This window comes from Haliotis rubra, unplaced genomic scaffold, assembly GCF_003918875.1.
Source record: "Haliotis rubra isolate DU_JTF1 unplaced genomic scaffold, ASM391887v1 Scf40, whole genome shotgun sequence".
NCBI classification, from domain to species: Eukaryota; Metazoa; Mollusca; class Gastropoda; order Lepetellida; family Haliotidae; genus Haliotis; species Haliotis rubra.
Genome location: NW_025767080.1, coordinates 1,307,425 through 1,327,968, shown reverse-complemented (window position 1 = coordinate 1,327,968; position 20,544 = coordinate 1,307,425). Strand labels below are relative to the sequence as shown.

General features: G+C 43.4%; 1 protein-coding gene across 1 annotated transcript; it reads left to right on the top strand.

The window, feature by feature from the left end:
- The first annotated feature begins 150 nt into the window (after positions 1–150).
- Positions 151–10,535, top strand: LOC124287363 (protein cornichon homolog 4-like). Its single transcript, XM_046723870.1, has 5 exons — positions 151–273; positions 508–576; positions 1,290–1,402; positions 1,973–2,113; positions 9,182–10,535. The coding sequence occupies exons 1-5, from the start codon at positions 199–201 to the stop codon at positions 9,216–9,218; spliced, it is 435 nt and encodes a 144-aa protein (XP_046579826.1). The 5' UTR covers positions 151–198; the 3' UTR covers positions 9,219–10,535.
- The last annotated feature ends 10,009 nt before the right edge of the window (positions 10,536–20,544 follow it).

Here is a 20,544-nt window from a genome sequence, read left to right as displayed (position 1 = left end):
TATATGTACTAAATGCATTCGCCATAATAAAATGCGATCAGTGTTGGAAATTGATTTAAATTATAAAACATGTTTTTGAATCTTTAGTACTGCGTTCGAACGAATCCAAACATTTTCATTAGCGGCGAGCGAGTTACTTCCGATAAACGCTCTTGTTGTCGTTCTTGGCATCAAGGTGGGGAAGCAAGAATTGCGAAAATGGCAGTGGATTCGTTTTTGTTTATATTCGCTCTGATCGACGAGGCGACGTTGCTTTTCTTGGCAGTGTATTTCGTATCCTTCTGGTGTATTTTTCTTCCGATGTTGGTAGTTTCTGTTATCTAGTGCGCTCTATGTAGCCGAATATTGTGGGTCATTGTGATCGACTTAACATTTCTAACCGATCTTGAGTACTTTTTCGGTTTGTTCTTTTATCTTGTTTAATCTGATTATTGTATCTGCTTTTACGTTTGGATGATCATTGACTTTGTGGAAAGCATCATTTTCATTTTTCTTAATCCAAGAAAGATCATTACTCTGTCCGATTTGGAGTGCGACTATCTCAATGCTACATCATGCTGCAGCAAGCTCAACTATGTAAGTGTACAGGACTATAACCAAACAGGTTGCCACTGCACAATTATGTCTCTCTTCATCAACCCTCACTCTGAATTTGAATATGACTCAAAATACATCACCCTCACTCTGTGGACAATTCCCTGTTCTGTGATATCATCCACTCCCTATTAAGACAAAGATTTATTGAAAAAGATTTCTGAAAATTAGGTGCATGATAAATCTCAACATTTTTCACACATAAGTAAAGGATCGCCAAACAAATTTGGTGCCGTTCTGCTGTGGTGCCGTTTTAGCTATAACACATTCATAGCACTATTTAATGTAGATTTTTGAATCTCATTATCAGATGTTTACTTAAAGGTCACATGCAACGTAAAACACAACTTTGCAGATTCTGATAACTTTCGGTATGGACTTACCGAAACAAATCATCAAAAATGCAAATTCAACTTATAAAGTTGAAAAATAATGCGATGAAAAAGACCGCACGAAATCGTAGTTAAAAAGATTCACTAATTTTCCCCCAGCGCTTGGGGGAATTTAAATGGTTTCAACAGCTGGGCTGCGCTCATAGCAAATGCACAGTGAAATAGGTTCGCGCAGCTTGGAAGTGGGTTGTCCGGTGAATACTCAGTGAAGGCTTTGGTGTGAGCTATTTTTCTAATGTTTTGTTGATATTTCACAGGCGCGAGCTTTTGACTAACGCTTTGCGGCTTTTGCTCCTGTTCCAGTGGATCCTTCCAGAGCTGATAGCACAAGACTTCCTGACAGTGGTCCTCCTACTCAGTGGACACTGGGTGCTGTTCCTGCTGTATGCCCCACTTGGGGCGTGGATCACATACAAGTAGGTCCAGTGCTCATGTGAATGCATACAACTTCTGGTTTGAGTGTTGATTCTAACACTATTAAGCTGAAATCACTACAACAAAGTAATCACATGGTAATGAGATGTATGTATACATATGTTGTTAAAAGCAGCATTTAACATTGAAAATAACAGGCAATAGATGCAACATATGTTATACATGTATTTGGAATTACACTGCTGAGTAAAGTACACATTGTAAATTTTTTGGGAGCCGAATCCATATTCTAAGAGTAGGGCACCTAATCACCAGCACACAAAGTACTTGAATCTCTACTTTATTGAAGAAGTGTAATCCCAACTAAGGCATTGTGTATTAACATTCAATGGATATCAAGTTGTATAGAAACCTGGATGGAGCCAGATGTAGAGTAAGAATGTAATGACCTTAGTGAAGGTTTGTGATGGATGATTCCAATGGCTTCCAACAGTTTTCTTTGTGTGAAGTCCTGATGTTGGATACAGAGGATTTGACTTGGTAAAATTGAATTTGATGGCTGAAAAACTGTCTCCAGATCTCTGTTGCTGATGAAGAAATTTATGTTTAAGATTTGTGGTCAACCCATCAGGGAATATTGGAATGTTTGACCCAACGGAGATCCACAATAGGCAGCAGCTGAAACTCTACATGAAAGAAAGTCTGGTTCGACTTGGTTTCCATCTTATTTTCTTCTTCGTCTACCTGTACTGGTAAGTGGACAGATATAACCAACTAGTGTTATTTTATGGATGGGTTAAAACTTAACCAAACCTGAAGAGGTTTTCAATTCTTTGAAGAGAGTCGTCCTTGGGGTACATATTATGCATTTTCCGGGCTGAAAATGTCCTGTGACAGTTGTATCAATGTTTTTGAATAAAAATATTGTACAATAAATAAAAATCTTTTTATTTATTATACGGCCCCCACCTCGTGGAGTTACCTCCCGTTACGCATGCGCACCAACTGGGTAAGCACCTAGGCCCGTATCATCATTCCTTCTGCTGAATAAATCAGTGAACAGAATTGCGGGGAGGCGGGAGGCCCTACCCCAAGGACGACTCTCTTCAAAGAATTGAAAACCTCTTCAGGTTTGGTTAATTCTTTTTCATAGAGATCGTCCTTGGGGTACATATTATGCATAAACACAGACTCCCAAAGACCGGAGGCCAGGGAGGAGGGAATTCTGTCAAAGCACACACAAATAGCGATCGTTAAGAATAATGTAACAGACGCCATAATCACTCACCTGTCACATGTCCCGGTTTGCGCTTCCACGAGAGGCATTATGGGAGGGTAACCGACAGGGAGGAAATGTACTCATAGACAACCTACTTGGAGGTTAGCATAAGAATTCGCACATGGTGCGAATGTAAACAAACCCCACCCACCTTGTGTCGATTAGAGAGCACCGTAGGGGGGAAAAAACGCTCACGACCGACCATAGTCTCCGTAGAGGATCGAAAGGAGGTTATACACCCAACAGCGGACATGTCAATAAAACACAATATTGAACAGCAGCGTCAACAAAACCAATGAACCAAGACTCACTCGGTCAGGGTGGCAGGACACTGTCCACTGGAGAGAACAGAACGGCCAAAGCTCGCACAATTACGTGAATGTGTATCGAGCTGATAGTGCCGGATAAAAGTGCTAGGCCGGCTCCAAATAGCGGCAGAGCATATCTCTTCAATGGGCAGTGCCGATGCAAAAGCTTTTGACGTGGCTACTGCCCTGACCGAGTGAGCCTTCAACCCCTCAGGGGGAGGCTTGCCCTTAGCCTGATAAGCAGCACAAATGACCGAGACAAGCCAGCGAGACAGGGTCTGTTTGCTCGCTGGCACCCCAGCCTTCCCGCCACCGTAACAACAGAACAGATGGGTACCCGTACGGATCCCTCGTGTTCGTTTGATACAGACCTTGAGAGTCTGACGGACATCCAACGGGTGAGTGCTCGTAGGAGAGGTCCCCGATGTGGAAGGCTGGGTAAGAGTAGGAAGTTAGATAGGAGCTGTCACATGGAAAGCGTGATCGACCTTCAGGCGGTAAGTATCCGGGAGGCGAATACTGACACGATCAGAGTGGAACACAGTCAGCGCCCGGGTCGGACGACATAGCATGTAAATTCGCCAACCCTACTCCCAGATGTTACCGCCACCAGAAAAACAGCCTTCCAGGTTAACAACTGAATGGAAATAGCCGATAGGCGTGAGAGCGTAGGACCCGGACAGCCAATCGAGCACAATTGACAAATCCCAAGGTGGGCTGGTTCGCCTGACAGCAGGTCGAACCCGATCCACGCCAGCTAAAAAGCGCTGTACGAGAGGGTGCTGCCCCAGAAGAGCACCATCGACAGGGGTGTGAAAAGTGGAAATAGCGGTGGAGTAGCCACGAATGGTCGAAGCCGCCAGGCCTTCTTCCAAACGAGCTTGCAAAAACTCCAATACTCGGACTAAATCCGCCCAGAAAAGGGATCTGCAATCCCCTATCTGAACACCAGCGGCGCGCATAGCGGGACCACCTATCCTCGTACTGAACGTTTGTCGAATCCCGCCTCGAAGCCAGAATTGTGTCTGCAACTGCTGCAGGAATTCCGCGTGCTTCAAGGCTAGACCTGACAGAGGCCAAGCCACCCACTGAATCCTTGGATTGGGGTGTGGCGCGCCGTTCTGAGTGAGAATGTCGATCGCCAAAGGTAATAGAACAGGAGGCTGAGCCAGAAACCTGAGATTACGGAAACCAGCTCTGTGGCGGCCAAAGCGGTGCCAGTAGCACAAGCAGCCGAGCTGGCTGGGTGGACAGCTGTGAGAGGACACGGGGAATGAGTGGTAACGGCGGGAACGCCCAGAGCACTTTGCCCGTCCAATCCAGCAGGAAGGCGTCGGCAGCCAACGCCCTCGGGTCGGTATTCGAGCAGAACACGGGTGTCTGATTCGTCCCGCCCGGGCGCAAACAGATCCACCTGGAGCGACCCGTACAACTGGGAGATAACTCCGAATATCTGCCGGTCGAGCATCCACTTTCGTCGCGGGGCCAGGATCCGCGAGAGAGCTTCTGCTCGCCGTTCTCCAGCCCCGGGAGATAAACAGGGAGTACCTGACAATCGCACTGGTCGCACCAGAGGAGAAAGTCCCATGTCTCCCTGAGGAGTGCTCGGGACACCATGCCGCCTTGCTTCAGGATGTACGACATGGCTGTCTGGTTGTCCAACTGAAGACGAACCACCTGGCCCTGGACATGCTCTCGGAAGCTCTCGAAAATCAACCGCACAGCTGTCAGTTCCAACACGTTGATGTGAAGGCGGGCCTCGGCTTCGGACCAGAGTCTGGACACCGACAGACTGCCCAGAACACCCCCCCAGCCCGTGAGGGACGCATCGGTCTGAACTGTAAAAGCTGGCGTCGGGATTTCCAAGGGGACCCCCTTGGAGAGATTCCCGACATTGGTCCACCACTGAAGGTGAGGAGACAACCACCCGGGGACTGTGAGACTCCGCTCCAGGTCCTCCGAGTGAGCCCACAGACTCGCCAAAGCTTGCTGTATAGGGCGCATCCTCAACCGCGCCCGCCACACTACAGAGATAGTCGCCGCCATATGGCCCAGTAAACAGAGCCAAGTCCGTGCTGGTGCCTGGGGCTGGGAGAGGAACGAAGACACCATCTCCCGTACTCTGGTGACCCGGTCGGGCGACAAGGAAACAAGATCCTTGTGAGTTTGGAACCTCGCCCCGAGAAAAACCAAGTCCTGGGTGGGTACCAGGTCGGATTTCTTGAGGTTGATGATCCACCCCAGTCGAACTAGAATGTCTATCACCTTGTGAGTAGAATCTAGGCTCGCTGGCTGTGTTAGTGCACCGAGCAACCAGTCGTCGAGGTAAGGGTAACAACGCCTTCCTTGCGAACGAGCGAGGGTAGCCGGCACTAACATGAGCTTGGTGAACACCCTGGGGGCAGTGGATATGCCGAAGGGGAGCACCGTGAATTGGTAATGCATCCCGTCGTAAGAGAACCGAAGGTACTGCTTGAACGATGGATGTATGGGCACATGCAGATGCGCATCCTTGAGGTCGATTGACGTGAGCCAATCGCCGGGCTGAACAGAGGAGATCACCGTGCGCAGTGTCTCCATCTTGAAGGATGGAACTTCTAGCATGCGATTCAACCCCTTGAGGTTGAGAATGGGACGGAACCCGCCGTCTTTCTTCGGAACGAGGAAGTACGTGGAGTAAAATCCCGCCTGTTCCTCGCCCGGTGGTATGCGCTCGATAGCGGACTTGTCCAGCAAAGCCTGGACTTCGTCGCGCAGTATGTCCGCCCGTACCTGACATGACGGCACCGGAGTGCGGCGTATGCCGGTGAAGTCTGGCGGACCTCGCTTCCACAGTGGTAGATGGCCGACACTGACGGTGGACAGCACCCAAGTGTTGCTTGTAGCCTTCTCCCACTCCGGCAGGAATAGAGAGAGGCGGCCTCCCACTGGGACGTTGGGTAAGAGTGCGTGAGTGGTCCCGAGTAGCGGAGCTGATGGGGATTGACACACGTCTACAGCCTGATGGGTTAACGGGAGGTCGGGGCAGACCTCCTGCGCCCGCGAAAAGGTTGGAAGCCAGTCAAAGAGGACTGCTCCTTGCCCTTACCCTTGGCGGGACGGCTCCTCCGCCTACCCCTGCCGAGCGGCCGAAGCCAGCCAGCAGACTCGGGTGTAGGCTGCACCCCGGAGGAGGAAGCGCGGGGGCGAGAAGCCCGCGGTTGCTCCAACAAGGCCTTGGAGTCCTTGAAGGAGGTAGCTGCAGCGGCAGCCTCCCGGATGACCTGCTGGGCCCCAGGAAACAACGTCGCTCCCAGACGGTAAGGGAGGGCCAGCAAGGTCTGCTGTGTAGCTGCCGAGTACCGAGACGTCGACAGCCACAGCTTGCGCATCCCCATGACTGCGCACATCACCGTCGACGCGGCCGACCGCAAGGAGTCGCGCGCGAGGTGGACCTGCACTTCGGAAAGTTGACGGAGGAGAACAACATGCTGAGAAACGTCTCCAGCGGGCTCCTCCGCCTCCAGGGCCGACCTCTGAATCGAGGAGAGGTAGGCCTCGTGGACCACCAACCGCACCTGCTGCATAGCGTTCCGGTAAACCTCCTCGTAGGTCCGGTAAGCATGCCGCAGGGGGGCGCCCGCGAGAGCAAAAGGTGGCGTCAAACGCCCTTGCCTGGCAGCCGGAGCTGCTCCGGAGGAAGCCGAGCCTCCCCCCAGGGTGACCAAAGTGAACACACATTCGATACCACTGGCACGAAGAACAGGGAATCTTCCCCCAGCTGGTACCTCCTGACAAGCTCTGGCAAGTCAAAGCAGAGGCGTGACCCAGCCGAAAGGGATCCACCACGTCCTGCACCAAGGACGGCAGAATGCGGAGCAGCGTCTGCGTGGGTTGCCTAGGGGCAAACGCCTCGCCTGGTAAGAGGAACTCAGTCGAATCCGAGCGGCTTGTAGGCACCGTGGCCTGGGGAATGAAGTCAATGCGTTGCCAGACTTCCCTCAGAGCCGTCGAGAGACGGAAGGCACCCTCCGGCTCCTCGACCTCCCCAATGTCCATGGACTCGTCGCCCGAGTCCGAGGCTGGGTCTCCTCGCGAAGAGGACCCAAACCCCGACCCGGTGGGCGGCCTAGCACCAGACACAGAGAGAAGGGAAGAACCGAAGCAGCGCCCTGCTTCAGTGCCCGACACCACGCTCAAACTCCGGTCCCGAGACGCAGGAGGAAGACCAGGCAAAACTGGTTCCTCCGCTCTCATGGGGCGGGGCGGCTCCCAGGAATCCTCAGCGGACCCTGCCATGGGGCGGGACTCCGAGAGGGGGACTAGGAGCGAAGCCTCCCCCTCCGGGGCAGCCGAGGCGTCCGGACCCGAAGCCAGAGGCAACGGATCAACAGACGCCTCCAGGCCGAGGGATCGAGCCGGGCTCGGCGATCCCACCCCCAGACTCTCCGTCCCCTGCTCCGAGTGGGCGAGGAACTCCTGGCAGAGACCACCAACCGACTCGTGAACAAGGGACTTCACCGAGTCCATGTGCTGCTGGAATAATTGCGTGATTAGAGACATGTCGAAACCGCTAGGAGCAGTTGAAGGCGACTGACTGCGTGATTTAGCCTTTTTGCCTTTACTTTTTGGCTTTTTAGCTTTAGACAGGGGGACCTGGGTCAGTTCCCCTCCCGCCTCTCGCATTTCCCGATAGAAGAGAAAGTCTGCAGCCCGCCTCTTCTGGGCGCGGGGGGAGAAGCCCATACATATCTCGCACGTGTCAGGGTTATGGCCGCCTTTTTCAAGGCACACGAGACACTTATCATGACGGTCTGCACGGGGAATACTTTGCCCGCAGACAGTACAACCGGAAAACGCCTGAAAGCAAACACGCAAGCATGTAGCAACAGCATAATATACACGTACAAAACATTGAAAAATACGTGAATGCGACCACGGGAAGAAATAGTTGGTTAAAAACACAATATTACAACCACGTGGCACGCTAAACTTCCCGCCATGGAATAGCAACACGTGCGTAAACCACGGGAAAGTTAGCGTAAAATAATGAATACAAAGTCACAATTATGAGACAACCGACCGCAAAGCTTTACTGTTCCTTTCAAGGACAAAATAAAGACCATACATACAGGTGGTGGCGTCCCAGACATCATTCTCTTAACTTAAAAGAGTTCAGCTCTGTACGACACATCCGTACACGGCAGTGACAGCAGAAGGAATGATGATATGGGCCTAGGTGCTTACCCAGTTGGTGCGCATGCGCAGCGGGAGGTAACTCCACGAGGTGGGGGCCGTATAATGAATAAAAAGATTTTTATTTATTGTACAATATTTTTATTAAAAAACATTGATACAACTGTCACAGGACATTTTCAGCCCGGAAAATGCATAATATGTACCCCAAGGACGATCTCTATGAAAAAGAATCTCTAAAGTGGAGGTCCATGCTAGAACATGTTCCCAGAAATTTAGTTTTATTGTTAGATTCAGTGACTTAGTTGATTGCATGTTGTACCCTGAGGTGTAGATTGTTTCTCAGAAACCTCTCTGCATCAAGATCTGCGGACATGTCCATAGAAAGTTGCATTAGTTGTATCCTTAATAGACTTTACCAACCTAATCTTAGAGGATGTATGGACTCTTTGTTTGATTATATGGTTTACAAAAAAACAACCATGTGTTTGCCCCAAATGATTTGTATTGATAAGTATGTGCTTCAATTTACTCTATATTGTCAGTTAATCTTTAACTGTCTTTAATTGGCATTTTAGAAGGTAAAATGATGAAGAATAACAAATTATATGGATTGACAACGTCTTTATTACATTGAATGTAACGTTTCAATGTAGATGTTAACACCATCATCACTTGATTGATAATGATGTTAGCATGTACACTGAAACATCACATCCACTGCACTAAAGAAGTTGTTTGATTGGCATTCTAGAAGTTGTCGGGTCATTAATGAAACATGTGACTTTATGGATAACAGCTACTTGTCTGTTGCATATTTCGGTCTAGGTTCTGTGACCAATTTCATGCTAAAAACGGTGTATGAACCATCACTGAAACATCTCTTCATGCAGTAAACAAAGGTGTTATCAACAAAGTTGTATGCTTCAGTAATAAAGAAGTTGTCAATGCGTATAACTTGTTCCTTTTCAAGCTTTATCTGATCGACAGTTGTTTTGTTCATCTGATCAACTGTTGTTGCTTTTTTTTCATCTGATCATTTGTTGTTTTCTTTGAAGGATGATTTATTCACTGGTGAAGGGAGACGACAGCTGAAGGACCGATCCTATCTACCCCCGCAAGGTGAACCCAACCTGGGATATACCATGCCTCTGCTCACATGGACCCTGCTTTGTATTTACAGGATAACATTGGTCGTTAGTTTCCTTTGTTAGTTTACAATTAGGCCACAAGTTTTTTATGTGTTTGATGAATATGTGTATAGCTGCAATGTGTTCAGGGAATTATTGAGCAAATCAGAAATATTTGTCGCATTTTTGTGGTTGGTAAAATGATTTATGTTTTGAATGATTTGTAAGGAGGAAAAAATTCCACCATGATGAGAAAGGAAATATTGTTAATCAAACATCAACGAAACACATGTCATATTTGGGATTACACTTTCCCAGTAAAGTACAGATTATAGTACTTTTGTTGGCTTGAGTCCCATCTTGGATTCTAACCCACACTTAGAGTCCGGCACCTTACTTGCAGCACCCAAAGTCAGCACGCTAACCCATTCAGCTACCAATGCTTCCTCAAAAAAAGTCAGTCAACTGGAAGTGAAAATCACAGACTTTGTGTACCTGTTTGACAAGTGTAAATTGGCATGGCTTGCACAGCCGAAATGCCATTAAGAAAGTGGTCAAATGTAACATATGTTATATCTGGGATTACACTTTCTTAGTTTGTGTCCTGGCGATTTGGTGCCTGACTCCGAGAGTGTGGATTTGAATCCTAGATGGGACTCCGCCCAAAGAATCTATAATCTTTACTTTACAGAGAGAGTGTAATTCCATATATAACATTTTACATTTTATCACTTTGTTAATGGCATTGTGTATGTATGAAAAACACCAGTTGGCATTCATTTAAATGTTCAAATGTTTGTTCTTGTAATTTCAGAGAAATAATGTTGATTACCTGAAGGAATGTGTTCTGTTTGGATGATATTTCCAATGAACAAGCTCTGGATGTTTGATTGCTGTATATCACACTGTTATGCTTAAACCATATACAGCGAAACTCTGCTGGTCCAGAAACCCATGTTAGGCTGGAATGTGATGTTATTTATGATCTGGAATCCTGCTGATCATGACAGTTTGACAGATAACAGGGTTTCACTGTGTTCATTTCGTGTCATGGAGTGAGATTGTTGTGATTAGATTGTTATTTAATGAGAATGTGTGAAGGTGAAACAATAAAAAACAGTTGTCGTCCTAATAGTCCCTAAATGTTTATTGCCTAAAACCATTTCTTTTCTTTTTTTGTGGACATAATCAAGAAATGTTTGTTTCGTATATACCACAAAGTTAAAGAACAGTTGAAAATATCATGCATGCGTGTGTTGCTCTCTGTGGGGTATAAAGAAAACTGAAAAATTATTCTTGCAGTAGGTTTCTATTTTGAGGTAGATGTGTATTTAGAAAAGAACCTACAAGCTATGATGTGTTGTCTGTCTGAATGGAATACATTTTGAAAGTTCCAAGCCTTGGCGAGAGACTTCCAACATTTCTATAGGAGGGACAGATTCTACATTGTGGGTAGGTAATTCTTTCGGAGAAAGCTGTGGGAGAGTTGATGCCAAGTTGACCTGACATTGAATTGTTTGTGATTTCATGGACATGACATCATGTTCAGTTACTTCCAACAGTGCTTTCAAATGGTGCCTAAACTGCCATGGGCATCTTCAGTGTAACAATTGGAACCAACTAGCAGACAGCTGTTACAGCGAGAGTTAGTTGCCGTTATACTAGTACTCATGGGTTTCACGCACTTGTAAACATCGGAGACCTGTAAAAGTATCTTTGTTCATAGTATCAAACACGTGATGATTTACGAAGCAGATCTTTTGTTACAAATCCAAAGATGTGATTGACCATTCCTCTGAAATTATTTGGCAGAATTCATAGTGATAAGTCACATCTTACATCTGGAGCAGGTGTAAAGTATCCTAAATATTTCTCAAAACAATTATTGTATTTGCTGAAATAAGCGAGAGCATCTGTTTATTGACAGGTAACAGAAGATATTTCTATTTGTTTCATATCGGTTCAGTTTGTAGTGTCATATGTAATAAATTTTGACACCATCTGTTTCCATAACATGTTATCACCTGTATATGCAAATGAAATATGGTATTATAATAGAATTGAGTGAATTAACATTTTTGAGAGTCATTGATATATACTCCATTTAATGTCCCAAGTCCAATCACTGCTGCCACTTAGTTGCCTGGGGCTCCTTTTACGAAACGACCATTTTTAAGGTTAACCTTAACTCCCATTTTTTAACATTGCACTAAGGTTACCTTAGTGACACCTGAGTGCTTTGTGAAAGGAGGCCTAGTTAAGATTAACCTTAGTAAAGGTTGCTTTGTGAAAGGAGGCCTAGTTAAGGTTAACCTTAGTAAAGGTTGCTTCATGAAAGGAGGCCTAGTTAAGGTTAACCTTAGTAAAGGTTGCTTTGTGAAAGGAGGCCTAGTTAAGGTTAACCTTAGTAAAGGTTGCTTTGTGAAAGGAGGCCTAGTTAAAGTTAACCTTAGTAAAGGTTGCTTTGTGAAAGGAGGCCTAGTTAAGGTTAACCTTAGTAAAGGTTGCTTCATCAAAGGAGGCCATGGTCCAGATTCACTTTCTGTTTGGATCAGCTGACAGGGTTATTAGTTGTGACTGTGACAAGTTATGTCCATTGTAGTATCATCATACAAACAAGATGTTTGTACTGGTTATTGGTGCAGAAGAACAAAATGAGAACCATTGTGCAATATTGTATATTGATGTAGAGATGTACAGAATGTTTGTGAATTGTCCCTGTCGGGAGAGCTGGTGCAGGGACGAGAATTAGCCGTGGGTCCTGATTTCTTAGGATTTGTTACATCAGGAGTATTTTTTCTTATACAAGCCATTACAATACATGCATAAATCATGTAGTCCCCCAGACCCTGTGCCAACTTCCAGTGTATTTTGAAAAGAAACTTTCTTCTGTTGAAGGATGGGTTCCATCTCAATCAAACACCGCATATTGTCTGCCATTGTCTTCAAGAAATCGTGTCATTTTAATGCTGCTTAGATGTTTTCTATTGTTCAAGATTTTAGACAACAGAGACTGTGTTAAAATGAACTGGTAGGAGAGTAGGTTGGGGGATGGGGAATGGGATACAGCAAAGGAATCACTGAGTGCTGTCATTGTATTTAAATTTAGAGAATCCCACTAGATCTTCAACTTTACAAATATGGGTTATGACAAAGACCCTAGATGTTAGTGGATTATATCAAGGAATCCATAGAGTTGTTCTCATTTTGTTCCCGTTTCACAGAGTGACCATTGAATATTTGTAAGATTAAGCATGAGACGTGAACAAGTAACATGTTGTTGTGTTGATCTCAGCTGATAAGGCACTGGATCACAAGCTGCACCTTTTGTGGATGGGAGTGTCCATCCTGTGTACAATTATTTTACTTATAGGCAGGGTATATATGACATCTTTTTAAGTTCCTTACTCAACATTTCAACAGATGTTTTTGACAACAGGTTTAAAAGATTTCATTATTGTCGGAATGACAAATTGCATTGTCCATCTTGTTTTTCATGTGTAGATATATGTTTTCCTTTTCATATTTGTAGATTTTGTATCTGTTTGTGCATTGTGTTCTAAATAACCCAAGTGGTGCTTCAGAATGTATGCGCTTACCTCCTTGCTTATCTCTCATGGATTAATACTAGTTTCATTTCCTTTTTCATGATATCAAGATTTGCCAACGGATTGTTTGTGTGAAATAGATGTCAAAACCCAGCATTGAAACAGGCATGTTTAATGCAGTGATGAATATTTGCACTCTAGTGGTAAAGACCAGTTTTTCGACCAGATTTGTGTTTCAACTGGTCACCCCTCCGAGGCTGTGGAGTAAGGTCAGTGACGTTCATTGACCCAAGAGATAAGCCATTGTGTCCAGTACACATATTAATCTACTGGCTTTGTTGAATACCACAAGCCACATGCAGTTATTGTCAGATCGGAAACAAGCTGCATCTCAATCAGTATGACCTCTCTCTGTATGAAGGTCCAACTACACTGCTTTGAAAACCATGTTAACACTGAACATACCTGGACCTCCTGGGCAACATGGAGGATGTGTGGGTTCTTTAGTTAATCACATGTCAGCTCTAATAAAATTTTGGCTTCATTTTTCAGACATTTTGATCATTGCTAAAGAAACCTGCCACAGAGCATAGATATTTATCCATAGTAACCATTTTAGGTGTAGGTGATGTGGGATGTTTAAAATATTTGATTCGCTGATTATATTAACTTTTGAGATACAGAAATCAGATGTTTCTTTGAATCTTTCACAGTCTTGTACCAAGAATTAAGTATCCTGGATGTGGATGTGCCGATTGAAGTTCCCCTGACATGAATCCCCATGCGAGGGGCTGATCTTCACACAGAGAGAGATTGTAGTGGAGTCTGAATCTAAATGAGATTGTAGTATGCAAGTATATTTATCATGTTTAGGTTCAGTAATATTACAGAAAAATATATTTAAAGAAAAAGACTAGCCCGCAGGTGTCACTGGACAAATGGCCAACTATACAACAACAAATAAGTTGGCATCTAATTCTTCCATATCTCTATAGTTAATCTGTCATATGTAAATTTACCAAATAAATCTGTAATGGTAGCATTCCATCCATTACTTTGTCGTATACATTCCACTAACCATCTGGGCTAGTAGATGTATACAAGTGGCAACCATAACCAAATGTCACTGCGTTTGTCTGGTTGACTTGCCAGTGTAGAGAATGAGTTGTGTTACATGCCATAAGCAGTGTAAAAAACATGTTCACTGTCCACCACAGATTTTAAGCCAAAACACCAAAATACTGATGCATCAGGTCATTGATAGAGCAATGGTAGCACTGCTACTACCATGACTCGGATACTCAAACATACACTTTCGATGGGTGTGCAGCTATCATTATATGACATGGGGCCCTCATGAGGTTAGGACATTGTGGGGAAATAGCAATAGATAGTCCTGTTTCCTGACTAACATCAAATTTCAGTTTGTTATTTGAAGTATTAGAACTGTAACTGTTCTAGTTTTTTTCGATGAACTACTGCACCGAACATAGTGACCCTCCCTTAATGTTTGTCGTGTTTCTGTATGAACCTCTCCCTGTCCTTGTACATTTTCTTCATGAGGATCTCTGAAAAATCAAAATGCAAAAGCAACCTGCCCCACATTCTCTTCCCACAGAGGTAACTACTGTCATATCTTCCTACGTAACCTTTGTTCTAATACGGCCCTTTCGTGGTGTGAGCGTTCAAGGCTCGTGATTGGAGACAATCAGATTTAGTTGTGCAATCAGCGACGTTGTTTCAAAAGTGATCATTCACAAGGCCTCGGTTATTTCCGTATGCTTCGAGAAAACTGAACCTCTTCCCCTGCGCGATGCGCAAATGTTTCTTCTAGACAGAACTCAGTCATGTTATGGCGGATCAGTGGCGTCTCCATCGCCCTCGTTGACAACGGACAAGCTAGCCATTAAGCGTCTTGTGTGTAACATCAACACAAGTCCCCGGCAGATTGGGGATATTTGTGGCCCCACATTTGCTTGTGTTAGTCTAATCTAAGTCGATATAAGACGTGTTCTGATTGGATAGAAAGAAGGGAGATAATTCGTGTTGCGATCTTTTGCCGCTAGGGGATTTTATGAGAACCGGGAAATATGGCCGTATTAGAACAGAGGTTACGTAGGAAGATATGACAGGGTAACTTCTGTGGGAAGAGAATGCCTGCCCCAAAAACGTGTATTATTCTTTTATGACCCCGCCCAAGAGACCTTTTTGGTGACCCTCGTGATTCACTCTGACCCACCAACTCCTATAATAAATGACTGATCCGTAAGGAATATCAATGCAATCCCACCCTAAAAGATTATTTGAACAGTGGTTTAATATAGTCATGATCAGGTCTTGTACATTGTACTCATCAAGAAGTACAGAATACCATGGAAATATCTGGGACAATGTGCTACTTGCACAACATTCTCAAACTGACATAGCACCTCGTGTTGTCATTGTTTGTAGCATAAGAAGCAGACAAAACGTTCCCCAGTATTGAGATTGTCCCGGAGTGCACCACTGTGGGCTGACAAAGATGTTTCATGTTGCTGTCATATCCGAACTTGTTTGAACTGTACAACATATCGTCTCACTATTCTAACACTTTTAGAATAAAATGTTTTACTGATTTGTTTGTCATTCATACATCTGAGAAGAGAAAAACTTCCAACTGCAGTATTTGCAGGATCATATCCCTTATTCTAAATATTTTTTTCTTGTTCTCCAGTAAAACAAATTCCAAAATGGACACTTGAAACATATCACGGTATGTGTGTAGTAAATGTGTACTCGTCCCAAAACTGGTGACATTCGATGAATACATTTCTTGTGCAGCGATATACGCTTGCAAGCATGTACATGACTGCTCGTAGTTGACTTTTTTATGATGCTAGTGTGCCGAGATACCATGATGCAGGTCAACATGTTTAGGCATGATGAACCCTGGGATAAAACCACAGATATTCCACACTGCAGGCAGTCCCGGTGTAACAGGCCAAACTTTCCTGGCCTAGGACAAGGGTGGGGAAGAAGTAGCCTAGCTAGGCCAGAATCTCCCCCTTTTGATATAAAAACAAGGGTGGGGAAGAAGTAGCCTAGCTAGGCAAGAATCTCCCCCTTTTGATATAAAAACAAGGGTGGGGAAGAAGTAGCCTAGCTAGGCAAGAATCTCCTCCTTTTGATATAAAAACAAGGGTGGGGAAGAAGTGGCCTAGCTAGGCCAGAATCTCCCCCTTTTGATATAAAAATAAGGGTGGGGAAGAAGTAGATTAGCTAGGCCAGCATCTCCCCCTTTTGATATAAAAATAAGGGTGGGGAAGAAGTGGCCTAGCTAGGCCAGAATATTCCCCTTTTGATATAAAAATAAGGGTGGGGAAGAAGTAGATTAGCTAGGCCAGAATCTCCCCCTTTTGATATGAAAACAAGGGTGGGGAAAAAGTGGCCTAGCTAGGCCAGAATATTCCTCTTTTGATATAAAAATAAGGGTGGGGAAGAAGTGGATTAGCTAGGCCAGAATCTCCCCCTTTTGATATGAAAACAAGGGTGGGGAAGAAGTGGCCTAGCTAGGCCAGAATATTCTCACTTTTCATAGAAAACAGAACAAAATATCCTAGCCAAGCCCAAACTTTCCCTAGTGTAAGAATATCCTAGGACAAAACCTCCCCGGGTTTGGGAAGAAATGGCCTGCTACACCGGTATCTACCGGGCCAGGGATGGTTTGTTCAAAATGCAATTTGAATATTTTTTAAAAAGGTACTCCGTAAAGTGACCATTGATATCTACAATGAAAGCCAAACAGCCTTCAGACATGATCCACTACTGCCAAACTAAAAGAAACACAGGACATATATTAAATCCAATTTATTCATTTCCAAGTGAGAAATGAAATATAAATACATCCTCTTTGAAATGGCGGAGATAATGTACAAGGGCCAAGAAACCATCCAGAGGCTTCCGAGCAAGATAAACACAGTAAAAATGCATATAAGACATGGACACACCTAACATTTCTGCTCCAACAGACAGCGTACTGCCGACATCCACTGATGACAATGATGTATCCATGACAACACACTGATGTTTAGCAGAAGAAACATGGCCATTGCATGCTGTGCTTAAAAACCATGAGATGAGAATAACGTGACTTACTCAATGAAACATTTCTTGGTGGTATTTACGATTCTGATGGTTCTCGCGTAATGAAACGATGACATTGGGACATGATGTTTGGCTACATGATTGCTTAATTATTGCGATGATACATCTGTCACGACTAAAGCTTCGTGATCTCGGAATTTCTTGACATGGTTGTGTGAACATGAACACTCAATAAACACATCCGACAAACTTAAGACATGAAAGTTATCTCAAACTGTCTACGTAGTCAAACATTTGAACAAAGGGTATTAATTGCACAACAGGGATTAACATTGCAACAGAATTGACAACAGTTCTGGAGCAATCGTATGGTACTGGTCGTCTATAATGGTTGACAACATATGCTGAACTATCCAGTTAGGGAAACTGTCCACACTGAAAACAAACATTGAGGAACAAATCTTCACTCAGTAGTAGATGCCAATAACAGACATTCACACCCTCCCAGGCAACCAAGGTCCTGTGGAGAGTCAATGCAGAAGATGACAGTTATTGCTATGGCAACAAAACAGAACAGGTTAAGATGGTGTCCAGACAACTGTAAACACTTCCACTGACTTCACCCCAATATCAACAAACTAAAGGGTAAAGTTAGAGAGCATACAGACGCATACAAAGAGACATGGTTGGTCAGTCTTCAAGCCCTGCGAATGCACTATGTCTTGAAAACGCTTTGAGGTTCAAGATGAAATGAATTAAAATGAGAATTAAACACAAGTTGGAGCAAAGGAGGAGCAATGGATGAGATGAACATAAGGAAGACAAGAAAGTACTCTGAGATCAAGGGATGGTTGTTCTTCCATACTGTTTACATGTCAACATAAATGGTCGTCTGTAACTAACAAAACAGATTTTTTTTGCATTGTACTATTTCCCCACAGAGTTGTTCCAATACAACTTCAACCCAATCACTTACACTACGGGTCTTGCATAAAGTGGTGTAATGTGTTAAAAGAATGGATGTCCACGTTCTCAAAAATCTACATGCCAAGGCTTTGTAAGGTTGACTGACACTCCTTGTAGCAGAGTTCCAACCAGTTTTAACAACTGTCTCATGTATCCATGTGGCTAAAAACTAACCTTCACCTTCATACTCTTCAAGTCATAGTAGTATGAACACATACAGAATGTAACATCCGACTTTTCAGCACAGGTTCATTGGATTCAGTCAGTAATATAATCATTTCTGTGTATAAACTATATAAATACTAAATATATTCAGACACCACTCTTATTGATATATGTTGCAAAAACACAAGGAATATTAACACTGGATACCACTGAATATTGTTCTAACTGACTGCATTGAAATCAGAACTATCTCCGCACTTCCTTATCATTTATTGTCACCAAAGTGGATCATTATTAACAAAATAGTATGTACACTTATCTGAAAAATACAAATGTCATGAATAATCATGTATCAAAGATTTCTATCTCACTGTTAAAGTATGTTATTTCACAGCAACTATGTAGTCCGGTTTGTACTCTGTGAGATGATGCACCATATTGTAGTTATCAAAAGCCCGAGCAACCTTGTCAACAGATTCAGACAGTTCTTCATGTCCTGGTGCCAACATTCCATAAGATGACTGAGATCATGCCTTACAAAGATGTCTGTTTATACTTCACTTTAATAATAAAATTATCAAAGCAATTATTTGAGTGAGCGGGATGGATTTTATGCAACACTTTTAGCAACATTCCAGCAATATAACGGCGGGGCACACCAGAAATGGGCTTCACACATTGTAGCCATGTAGGGGATCGAACCTAGGTCTGTGTGACGAGCAAACGTTTTAACCACTAGGCTACCCCACCTCCCCGTACCTATGTTGGAAACAGAACATGACAATGAGCGAAACTTCAACCACTAAGCTGCCACAACCCTTGATTACATGGGGATTAAAGAAAATATTTTATTGAAGGAAACAAGGAAAAAATACAAATACAGATTTTCATCTAAAATGGAAAAATATTTCATGACAATTTGAAAAATTTCAATAAATGCACTCTGATTTAATCAAGAAAAGTGTTCTTGATAGTTAGAAACATTTGTTTTCTTGAGTGAACTTGGCTCCATTAAGCTGCATAATCAAGTGACATAGCTTTAACTGCTGGACTTTAACTGACAAATGACACTCCAAAGTAGCCACCTTGCAGCGTTCAGCAAGATTCAAGTGATGATAACGGACAACATGGCTATGAGACAGAATAGCTATGAAAGTAATTCATCACACACTTACATCAAGAACTACAGTTTGAATCTGAAGACAGAGGTGGTCAGGCTTTTGTTGGACAATGACAACTTTCAAACAAGTGTTCATGATGGTACAACTGTACAATTCTTGTATGCATGAAATGATTTCTTTGAAAGAACACTGGTGCACGCAAGTCACAACTTCATGGTATATGTTGCAGCTACAACTCAAAAGCTACAATTTAACTCTCATCAGTGTGAAAAGTGTCCTGCCGATTTATTTGTGTCAATCATAAATTCTTGTCCAGTACGTTCTGTCTTCAACTTTAGTTCATATTCCTGTGATCTGTTCTAAGATGCCTTTACATACCTTTCATTTTATTGTATAAATTTAACTTTCCGATTGCAAGAAATTAACTTTTCAACTTACATAAGGCCAGACCAATTTTATTTCTTGTTTTACAGATCCGCCGGTCGTATTTTTTCAAGAATAAGAAAAACAAACAAACATTAATTTTGCCCGCTCAAAAAATAAAATCCTCATGTTTTTATTGGCCAAAAATGTAAACTTACAAAAAGATTTTTTTTGATTGTTTATTGCCCATATAAACTTCATAAATTGCCAAAAAGAAAATACTTTTAGTATTTACAAGGAAAATCATTTTGACTAGTGATTTTTATTTGTTCCCTACCGCCTTTAGGTTTTCTGAGGATAAAAATCTGTAAAACAAGAAATAGAATTGGTCTGGCCTAATTTAATTGTAAAATAGTCAAAAACAACATTGCATTGAAAATACATACAGTCTCTTTGCTATTTTGAAGACCTACATCATTCTGAATGTTATATCTGACATAAGAGATTGGTATTTGCAGGCAACACGCTATCACTTAAAGTGAGTCAGGCATGTGTCTTCTGCAATACTCTAGCCATGTGATGGGAGGCACCCAAAACAGCAGCAACATACTGTACTATGTTGGGAATTGAACTTGGTTTGTGACATGAAAAACCGACACTGTGTCCATTTGGTACCCACAGCCCATTATCAGGTGCCTCACAACAGATGGATCAGCGGAATACTTCACACACTGATGACACAGGCAGGCAACTGCTAAGCAGTAGACAATCATCTAATTCTTATACATAGTTTTAGGGTGAACATTATTTGACAATTCCGGGAACAATGATCACTAAGTCTCCTTGGAAGCATACCATTGTTGAAGGTATGAAGCACTGTTTTCCAAAATATTAAGTCTGTCCACCTTTACTGACACAATTATAAATACTAGTACATAAATAACACTCTGTATAAATCTTCTGTCAGTGATCTGAATGTTTCAAGGCCTTTTCATTTTATCTTTATCACATAATAAAGTTAAACATGTATCAAACTGAAGCTAAA

Coding starts and splice junctions, on each gene's coding strand:
- LOC124287363 (XM_046723870.1), top strand. CDS start 199: ATGGCAGTGGATTCGTTTTTGTTTATATTCGCTCTGATCGACGAGGCG. Junction 274..507: donor TTTTCTTGGCAGTGTATTTC/GTATCCTTCTGG, acceptor AATCCAAGAAAG/ATCATTACTCTGTCCGATTT. Junction 577..1,289: donor GCTGCAGCAAGCTCAACTAT/GTAAGTGTACAG, acceptor CTCCTGTTCCAG/TGGATCCTTCCAGAGCTGAT.